The following is a 10832-nucleotide window of genomic DNA, read 5'->3' as shown; positions in this document are numbered from 1 at the left end:
GACCCCCTGTATATACCAAAATCTGTGCACACTCAAGTCCTGCAGTGGGCCCCGGGGAACTCATAAATACAAACGTCAGCCCTTGGTATTGGGCTTTGAATCCCACAATATTGTATATTCAATCTGTGTTTGGTTGTGGATGCAGAACCTGCTGATACAAAGGGCCAAATGTATTTATTGAAAAAAAGATCTGTGTATAAATGTACCTACACAGGTCAAATCGGTGTTATTCAAGGGTCAACTGTACTTGTGAACAAGGGGCATACTTATCAGGACAACATACACAAACTTATGGAAGGGATGCCTTACATGTTTAGCATTTTTCCAGACAAACAAAATATTTTCAAATTTCCCACAGATATAAATGGCCCAGTGGATTATCAATTAGTGAGGGACATAGAATAATTAGAAGAGAGAGATTGGTTTTTTTGTGCTGCATGACAGAAATGCAACTCTCAGAAGTTCAATAAATGGGAATATTGTGTTATCTGTGCAACCTCTTGAGCCAAGCAAGAACTCCCAAACAGAAAAGGGCTTCGAACAGTTGGGAAATCCACTGAGATAAACTTGTTGCTACACGTTTTGTTACATTGCTTATGTTGTAAACAATACATTTTCTCCCAAATACAAAACTAACATCTGCTGAAAAAAAAAGAAATGAGGGAGGATACAGAGAAGAAAGGATGGAAAGACCCTTAGAAAACACTGAAAGGTACAAAGAAAAAATTGCTACGGGCCTTTGTAAACTTGAAAGGCATTATGATAATGATGCTCTAAGGGCTGACGATATATATATAGGGATTAAATGGCACAATGGAGCAGTTGGACTGACGTTTCCTGTTAGTATAACCTTGAAATTAGGCTCTCTGGGTCTGTTATCTCATTTACATAATGAGAATACATATCTCACAGGTGGTTCTAAAAATTAAATATGAAATATGTATACATATGTGATATGCTTTATGTAAAGTGCTTAGCACAATGCCTGCTCATAATGAACACTCAGTAAACTTTTACCTTGCATTAGGGCCAAACTTGTCATTGCATCATTACTATCAACCCCACTGTGCCTACTGCCCATCCCATTAGACTCCCCTCCTGGGGTGAGGAACTGCAACATGAGAAATATTTTCTACTTTATTGCCAAAATTTTTAATAGTTAAACTTGTCCCAGTCAGATTACAGATGGTGTAAATATCTGTTAGGAGTGAATGAGGTTTGGGCTTAGGCTCACTCCAGCCATCTCTGTAGGGTTTGGGGAATGCTGTCCTGAGTATAGAGCCCTTTGAGCCTTCTTTGTGTGGATGGGGCAAATGGTCCCTACTCAGAGACACTTGAATAATAGGGACACAGCAGGTTTGGCTTTTTGCTGAGACATAGTCTGTGTGTCAGCAGTGAGCCAGCTGTAGGGATGACCTGGAGAAACATTCCCACAAGAACCTCCTCCTCAAGGATGTCTAGCTCTTTGGAAGTCCCAGTCATCATCCCAATGGTTAGCCCCACTTCCACTCCCTCTGCTACTGCCACAGAACAGATCTGGGCCCTCTGTGCCCTTGCTTCAACTCAACACAGTTAACTCTTATTTTCATCATCATATTTATCACTATCTATTATGTTCTTGCGTATGTCTTTTTTGGGCATTTTTTATTATCTGCCCTTCATTTATCACTATCTGATGTTGTTTATGCATTTTTATTTGCTTTTTATCCATCCACACTTCTTACACATACCGTCCGGTAGAATTTAAGTTCCTTGACAGCAAGGATCCTGTCTGCCTTATTCACTGCTGTGTCTCACTGAGAACCTAGCATACTCTCCCAAAGTGTGATCATAGGAGATTGTGCCCAGTGACACCAGACATGCACTAATCATCTCAGTTTGTTAGAGCTTGCGGGAACGCATCCCCAAATAAACAAAGGGCAAAGGTCCATGAGCCCTATATATACCCACCATTAGAATTTCACCACAGGGAATAATAGTCCAGCTTTCCCACGGCAAGGGTATATTTAGTGTTCCTTGTCTCTTCTCTTTCCTCTCTTCCAAACCATCAGCCTGGCTTTTAAGCATTATACTTCTTTCATATAGCCCTTCCCTGTGAGGCTACAACTCCCTTTGCAAAAGTAATTAGGAACATATTACCTCTTTCCTACATCTCTCTCCACCCTAGGACACACCAAAAGCACTCATTGTCAGTGTGTAAGGCTACTTGAAAACTTGCCATATCTCCATTTTGCTACATTTTTCAGGCTATCACCAATTTTTAGTGCAATGCAGTTTTTCTGATCCAATCTCTTTCTGTGAGCAAGTTGCCGTCACTTGCTCGGCTATACTAAAGTACACTTAGAATCATGTATTCATTCAAAGACTGGGACCAGGAGGGGAGAGATGTAAGCTGTGCTCTGCCAGATTCTTTTCTATGAAGGGTGACCTTGAAAAGCCCTGCAGAAAGTGGCCTCTTCAGTCCTACATGCTTCTCCACCACTGTGCCTGCTCACAGAGTAAGCGTTCAGGCCATGGACTTGTCAAGCATCACTGCATAGGGAAAAGACACTGCTTTCACTACTGCCCTAGCTGATCTTTTTTTTTTCCAGGCACATCCATGTGTTCATGCCATAGCTGATCTTAAGTAAGGTAAAGAAATGTTGGAAGCTGGGACTGTAATGATGCGGCATATTCTAAGGGCAGAAACCAATTTTCCTAGAACTGAAATACCTGCCTCATTTAAGGCTACCATATGACACATGGTTTCACAAGTGTTCGCAACACTTCATTTACTTTACAAAACTCAACTAATTAATTCTTGAGTTCCTTCCCCGGGGTAAAACAAAGCTGCAGCTGTATAGTTAAGGCCTGAGTAGCAGTTGCTTATATGACAAGAAATAGAACCGAGAAAAGATCCGCGAAGATGAACTTGTAATGGATATTCAGACACAGGGGTTTTTTTGTTTGTTTTTTGTTTTTTAAAGCAGTGGCAGCGTTGCTTCCCTCTCCAGCCAGACCCCAGACTCCAGTGCCCACTGGCGTGTCCTTTTCTCTCACACACCCTTCCACCGTGTCAGGCTTTGGACGAAGTTAGAGATCATATTCTCAGGGGGCATGGATCATCTCTCAAACAGACAATGAAAAGCCATCTTGATGGGGGAAATGAGTCATCCTGGGAGCCGGGAGGAAAATGGGTACACCTTGACAATGATCGGCCACAGGAAGTCGATCCATTACGCATTATGCCTTAGCACACCCACCCATACTCTCCCATACTCCCCCGAGGGGGCGCCAATGGCCCACAGCCCACTGACTGCACACTCCTCAGATCTAACTAATGATGCCCACCTGCTAAGCACGTTTTCAATTTACGCAGTCTCCAGCTCTCTACCCCGCCCTTCTCATTCCTCTCGATGGAGGTAATTAACTAGTTGACTACTTATTAGTCCTTCTGCTGATGAAGACTTCAGGCTCATACTAAAGTCTTATACTAAAATAGGTAAAGATTTGTGACACCAGCGGGGGAAAAAATCCCAAACCAGCTAGCAAAACTTTCCTGAAGGACAAAGACACTCAGGAGTTTAAAATTACCTTAAGAGGGTAGATTCCGCACCATGAATCCCTTTTCCCCTTCCCCCTAGCTCCCGATAAGGAAAGATCAGTAACCTTAGAAAAAAATGATAAATTCTGTGACTAATAGGTTTCTTCCTGGGAGCTCCTCGGGGACCGGGAGGTAATTGTGTGTGTGTACGCACGGTCCGTAGAAGCGAAAAAGTCACAGGTTCCTTGAGACCCCGACCCTGCTCCCTTAGCCACCTGGTCTCGGGTCGCCGCGTCCCGGGGGCGGCACGCAGGAAAACGACGCGCTCTGGCGGCGATGCGGCACCAGGGGATTTGACTGCGACCCCCAGCGCGCTCCCGTCCCCACCCCCGCACCCCGCGCCCGCCCGCGCAGCGTGACTGGCCGCCGCTGCAGACCCGGCTCCGGCAGGCGCGGAGCGCAGAGCCAGAGAGGCGGGCGGGCTGCTGCCTGGCGTCCGCCACGCCGTCCTCCCTCCTCCGCTCCCTCCGCCCCTCCCCTGGCGGCCGCGCCGCCTGGAGCCCGGGAAGCCTTGGCGCGGCTGCTCATAGCCCGCAGCTCGGGGACTAGCGCCGAGGCGGGGGCCGCGGGAGCTCGGAGACCACGGCCCGGGGAGAGGCGGAGGGGGCCCGGCCTGGGCGGAGAGAGCCGCGTGTGCGAGTGTTGGCGTGAGAGCCAGGGCTGCACCCGTGCTCGGCGCGGACCGCGCCAGCCCCAGCTCCGCAGCCCGGGAGCCTCCCTGCCTGTGCCCCAAGGCGCGCGCGACACAGCCATGAACACCAACGATGCCAAGGAGTATCTGGCCCGCAGGGAAATCCCTCAGCTTTTCGAGGTAGGGGCCAGGGCCGGCAGAGGGGCGGGAGGATCCGGGCACGGCATCTGCAGGGCTCGGGGTGAGGCAGCCGCGCCCCGTCCCACCTTCCCCACGCGGGGCACGGAAGTGAAGGGGTTTGCAGAAGCCCACTCGCCCGCTCGCCCGAGGGTAGTAGCCTTTCCCGCGGGTGGCCAGGGTCCCCGTCAGATGGCTGGTCTTAGAAGCCCGAATGCCACAGATCAAGTTTCAGTCTTCGAGCTGGGTTCTGGAAGCAGGCTGCCCCAGCTCACCCCTCGGATGTGGACGCCCAGGTGGGCTTCAGACGTTGGCCGGGCCTCGCCCTCTGGGGACGAGGGCCAAGCCAGGTGGGTACAGTCGCCCAGTTTCGAGCAGACCGAGAGGTCCAGGGCCCTAGCCCCTCTACGCGCGAGGGTCGAGACCCCTGCGGAGAAGGGGACATGTGGGCGAAAGCAGCCCTTCCCAGGGACAGCTTGGAAGAGAAGGATGAAAATGAGAAAAACAAATCCCAACCCATCAAGTGCAGCGCTACCTCCCCGGTGACAGGCACCCTGTGCTGCTCTGCGCTTTCGCTGAATGAACTCCTGAGCACGTTTTTCTGTCGCCTTAGGAAGGATGATTCTCCCTCGCCTCCCCGGCCACCTAGAGATAGCGGGTTGGGGAGGGTGCGGCGAGGCAGGCATAACTCCTGTTGCTCTGTCTTCAGACCACATCACAGCATCATCTGCATTAGGGATGGGGGAGAAGGGGACACTATAAGAATGTGAGAGAGGAGGCTTGAGGGATGAACTTAAAAAAAAAACAAACCTTGGTTAGTTCAAGCCACAGCCTCTGTCTCAGGTCTTTTTGTTTCTTTTCCTTCTCTTGATGTTTGAATTTAAAAACATTCCTGAATCCTAAGTGCTTTTGCCTAGGTTTATTAAAAAAAAAAAAAAGAAAGAAAAAATCACAACACGCTCTGCATCTCGATGGAACTGAACGGTGACTGAAAAGGGAAATCCATTCACTGCAAAACTGGCCCCCCATTTCTGAAAAATGATAGCCTGATAGAGTAAACGAAAGGTCATGAGTTCTTTTTCCTGTTTGGGAGATTTGTTCTGTTAAAAGGAATTTAAAAACACAACTCGGAAAAATAATTTGCCCCAATTTCCTCAAACATTTGGGCCGCCATAATTACAGATCTTCATTTTTTTCTCACTTCTGTATGCCACTGTTTTCAGGTCATCCGAAGCCAAGATTTCCAGGTAAACCACCCACTGAGCTCAAGTGTGGTGTGTGAAGCCCAAATCTAGCAAATGTGTTACTCCTGCGTGAAAATAAGCAGGTGCTGTTGCATAAGGACAGGTCTTGGATGCGTGTGGGAATTTTGAGATTTTTTGCTTTTTAATTTTCAAAAAGTAAACATGGAGATTAAGAGCTGAAGGTTTTTCTCACAAATATTACTACTGAGATCAATTTCATTTCTACACTTCTAAAAGAATAATTTAAAACATCTGTAAGAGGGCCGCCTGATTGCAAAATACTACTAATTAGTGAGTCTTTTTTTTTTTTTAAATAAATATGGGTACTGTTTTTCCTCCTTGGTAGAAGTTAGCCACAAAGAATTATGATAGTTTGTTCATGAAAATCTACACTGTGCAAATAAGTGATAGCAGGTGTTTTTGTTCAGGTTTTATACTTTTTGTTGACTTCTCTGCATTTGAATGGGAAATTTTTAAGATAGTGCACACCCAGAAAAGGAAGTCAACTTGCTTAGGTGAAATACCGTAATACAGTGTACTTAGATTTGATCCTGAATGTTGGGAAGATGGAAGAAGACTGCTGGTGACCTTCAAAGGCTCTGTCTTCCACTAAGATGAATCTGTACACTGTACAAGAGGGAAGCAAAACCTGGCAGTTCTCCATGTGATGAGCATAAAACTAAATAGGTTTCTAAAGTGGATTTTCTCCATCAAAATCACAATATTCTAGGCATACAAAGTTTAGCAATTAGGTATCTATCAAACGCCAAAACATTGAATTGGCCCCAGCTGTGGTTATTAGGCACCATTATAGACCAATGGACTGATTACTGAACCTACGTATTGTCAAACAAGTAGATTTATCTAAATGACCTTTTCAGATTTCTTTCTGATTTGAGCGATCCTGTAGGCTAAATGGAATATGAGCAATCTCTGCTAGGTTTATGTTTGAAATGTGTTTCTATTTTTAAATTAAATTTTCTTTTTTTAAAAAGAAAACGACTTTCTCCTAATTTTGTCATGAGTTTTTAATTCTAGCTAACCTTGTGTTTATATTGATTTTGTACCTTAGAGCAGAGATTTGGCAATTAATTTCAATATCGTGGAAAGTCAAATTATTCAAATTCTCAAAGGTTTAACTCAGAGACTGAGTAATAATGTCTTCTGGTTGGCTTCAATCCCTGATAATGGCTGGCTTTTAGAAGAGAGGATTTAAATTATCAAAGAAGGAGTAGAACTCATTGTCCACTTTTAAAATCAGTGCCCTTTGGGTAATCAATTTTGTTTAGGGAGGCTGGAAATGTATATTTTCCAGTCAGAAAAGATTCATTGTCTTCACCCATTTTAGGCAAGAGTAGGGATAAAAAAGTGAAAAGACCTAAGCTTGAGTAATTCGTATTGTAGTTGGAGTATGCATGGGGCACAGAGAATCTAGTATTTTCTTTTACCTTTTGTCATATTTTTGCAAGATATACAGAGAGGAATATATAGGTTTTGGAATCAGAAACATTGGGTTAGAATCCTGGTCCTAGTAGTTTCTAGCTGAGTAATGTTGAGCAAGTTACTAACATCTCTGAGCCATGATTTCCTAATCAGTAAAATGGGATAATAATGCCACACAGGACTGAGAGTATGTTGGATGGGTTAATGCGGATATGACACAGAGGTCTTTATGTATCAATAAAGCTAACAATGGCTCAGTGTATAGGAGGAATGTGAGAAACTAAACTGCAGTGTGTGTGTACATAGCACAGATTTTGACACACAAACTGGATTGAATGGCCGAGTTAGCCTCTCTCTGCAATTGGACTTGTCTGATGGAGTTACCCATTCTATTTAGGATTTCAGAAAACCAATGTACCTAGTAAGAATTGCCTACCATTCTGGGCAAATTACACAAGAATAATTTGAATACAAAATACTATATTTAGGAAAAATATCAGCCTTTCAAAGGGTGTTTTGTATGTTAATAATGTATATTGGTGATAATAATCCTTTATGCTTTTCCCATGAAATACTGTAAAGGAAAATAGTTTGCACATCAGGCCAGTTCCCAGGAGTCAACATTTCCAAACTTGTAGCATTTTTAGGAACTAGTACATGTGACATATTGGACACCATGAACAGAAAAAGTAATAGCAGAATCGTGCTTTTTGCCGCCTCTGGCACCTCAGTGGATATTGTAGTGACTTACTATGTATCAAATAGCAATTTTTTAGTTTCAGACTTCAATTTTTTTGAGTCTGTCTTAGACTTGAGTTTCAAGGGATTTTTTTCCCAATCAGAAAATGGTTTAATATGCACCTACCATATGCCAGGGAAAGTGTCAGTTGCTGGGGATTGAAAAATAAACAAGATATGCTCTGTGTTTTGAAGAGTTTATAGTTTACAAAAGGAGACCAACATAAACCAAGGGTTTCAGAATAAATGACAACTGTCATGTCCCATGCTGGTACCATGGGAACACAAAAACACAGAAGAGGGAGTCCGAGGCCAACCTAGGGATTCAAGGGAGACTTTCTGATAATAATAACTAAAACTACCAACATTTATTGCATCCTTACTATATGGTAGGCACTTAATATGCACTGTACAAATACTAATTTTTTAATTCTTAAAAAACCCTATGAGATATTTATTATTGCCCCCATTTTATAGAAGAAACTGAGACTTGGAGACTTTAAGAATGGGTAGGAGTAAGATAAATAATGACAGGGCATTTTTCACATGCTGTGCTTTATCTCACTGTGATAAGGATTTTCTGTTTTAAACTAGTCTGAATTGCTTAAAAGGCAGAGAATGCAGAGCTGAAAACTAATTCATCAGGAACTTAAGGGATTATCTTACTCAAATCATAATTTCGACTCTAATTGTTTATTAAAAGACGAATGCAAAGGACAAAAACAACTCAGAATTCAAATACGGGACATAACACTATTTTAACAAAGGTGATTTTAAAATGTATTTGTATCTATTTTGTTATATTTCAGAGCCTTTTGAATGGACTCATGTGTTCTAAGCCGGAAGACCCAGTAGAGTACTTGGAAAGTTGTTTACAGAAAGTAAAGGAACTAGGTGGCTGTGACAAGGTGAAATGGGATACCTTTGTCAGCCAGGAGAAGAAGACCTTACCTCCTCTAAACGGAGGACAGCCACGGAGATCCTTTCTAAGAAATGGTAATGTATATGTAGAATAATAGACAGTTTTATAGTTATAGCAATTCTCTTTAAAACATATATAGACTTTAGGCAGTGATTTAATTTATTGAATTTACAAATGCCTGGAAGAATATAAATCCCTGGAGCATGATTAATCCCTCTGTGCTACTAATTCTAATCACCTCCATGATAAGACAAACAAAATTACATACCATTGTCCAGCAATTCACTAACAGGTTAATGAAATTTTACATTACTTCATCATTTGGCAACGACATTAGCAAACCATGAATTTTTCTTGAAATTGCAAATAAGACCTTTCCAAATGAGTAGAAAACAAGTAAAATTGGTAGTTATAACGATTCAACATTTTACATCAGCTAGAAAGAGATTTGGCTTATTAACATGTTACCAAGTTCAGAGTTCATATTAATGCCTCTGCATAAATCCGTGTAAAGTTTATACTAGTTAATTTAATAAAAATGTATTAAGCAGTTACTGAATGCAATGTTTAGATTAGGCATTTGGGTGCTATAAAAGAATGAGAAGAAGTAAACTTGTTTAAATTTTAGGAGTTGTTTAGAACTAAAATTGGAGTTCATTAGAGAAGATTTGTGGTGTTCTGATCTCTTTTTGAAATATGTGCTTATCAAAATTAGAGGTTCAACATCAGCCAACCAGCCTTTGAGGCTCTAGAAGAAGTTGAGAAGTATAATAGTATGTGCAAAATGGAATCAGTTCCAATCAGCGGGAACTAAGTTAATTCTTTTCTAAGAATTTCTAAAATTCTTTTGTAAAATACCATGATCCCATGGACAAGATCACTGTATTTTCAAAACTTAAACCATTCTCCAAAACTATACCACATAAAGTTATACTGTAAAGACAGAATTTGAAGTGGCAACATTTCTACTTGTAATGAATATAAGCAGGAAACAAATCTTAGTTTGTTTAACCTTTTTTAGTCATGATCTACTTAGATTTTATTGGAATACAGTATGGGTAAAAGTCATAGCGGGCTAATTTTCAAGAAACGCAAGCAAAAGAGGGAAGACAGAAATAACATTTCCCCAGAAATATCTCCAAAGAGAAGAGTCCCTGTTCATGCAGGAGTCAATACTAGATGATTTAGATTTGAGTACTCAAATGTTTTGCTGATATGACACCTCCTACCAACCAAATTTCCCGCTGCTGCTGAGAAGCAACCAAGATATCTGAAATTGCTGCTTAAAACTAATTTCAGAAACTTTCAAATGTTAAAACAGACCTAAAAACAGAGAAATAATTAGAAATACTTGGTACGACCATAAGGTAATAAGATTAGCATTCCATGTTTTAGAGAGCAGTTAATCTCATTATTCTACGAGGTCTCTTACCCCTATCCATCTCACATAGATAGATGGTAAACATCACTCAGTACAAAATAAGCCATGTGTTTACATTCTGTGGCAAGTCCTAAGGTTAAAGTTGTATCTTCCTATGCTCACTAAATTGAATTTGCACCCAATATTTTAATTTGACCCTTAGAACTATTCTAAACTAAAGATATTTTATTCTTCCCATGTAATCTACTCATAGACACAGTTTCTGGTTGATAACAGAGCAGAGTCCCAAGCTGTAAAGTTTACTGTTTGTAAATCAGTGAGGTTTCTGGTTCACCGAGCACAGCCTAGGATACGCAGAGTAGCGAGTGCACTGAATTGGAATGTAGGACTCCACTTCAAACTGTGTAGACACAGCTTAGACTTGGCACCTCTGTGGGCTGCAGGTACTCTTGTGAGTCACCAGAGTACCTTAAGCCAGTTGCTGCTAAAGCATGCCCCTTAGTACTGCTTTGGTGAACAAAATGATATTTTAGTGGGCTTGAGTAATTCATACACATTCCCAAAATGGCTAACTTACTTCCCAGGTGTTGTCATACTGTTAGAATCTAGCTCAATGTTAAATATATACCCCATACTCTCGTTAGATCAAGAGAGATAAATATGGGGGACTGCTTTCTAAACCTTAAAGCACTAACAAACCTCAGATATTACTG

At 42.1% G+C, this 10832-nt stretch overlaps 1 protein-coding gene across 1 annotated transcript in view; it reads left to right on the top strand.

The window, feature by feature from the left end:
- The first annotated feature begins 4027 nt into the window (after positions 1-4027).
- Positions 4028-10832, top strand: part of AK5 (adenylate kinase 5) — a 275240-nt gene continuing 268435 nt past the window's right edge. Inside the window, exons 1-2 of the mRNA XM_012661058.1 lie at positions 4028-4394; positions 8626-8812. Of these exons, the coding sequence (XP_012516512.1) occupies positions 4335-4394; positions 8626-8812 (247 nt within the window). The 5' untranslated portion in view covers positions 4028-4334. The remainder of the gene's footprint in view (positions 4395-8625; positions 8813-10832) is intronic.

Source organism: Propithecus coquereli, unplaced genomic scaffold, assembly GCF_000956105.1.
Source record: "Propithecus coquereli isolate 6110/MARCELLA unplaced genomic scaffold, Pcoq_1.0 Scaffold7, whole genome shotgun sequence".
NCBI lineage: Eukaryota > Metazoa > Chordata > Mammalia > Primates > Indriidae > Propithecus > Propithecus coquereli.
The sequence above is the reverse complement of the archived record's forward strand: the minus strand, read 5'-3'. Positions and strand labels throughout refer to the sequence as shown.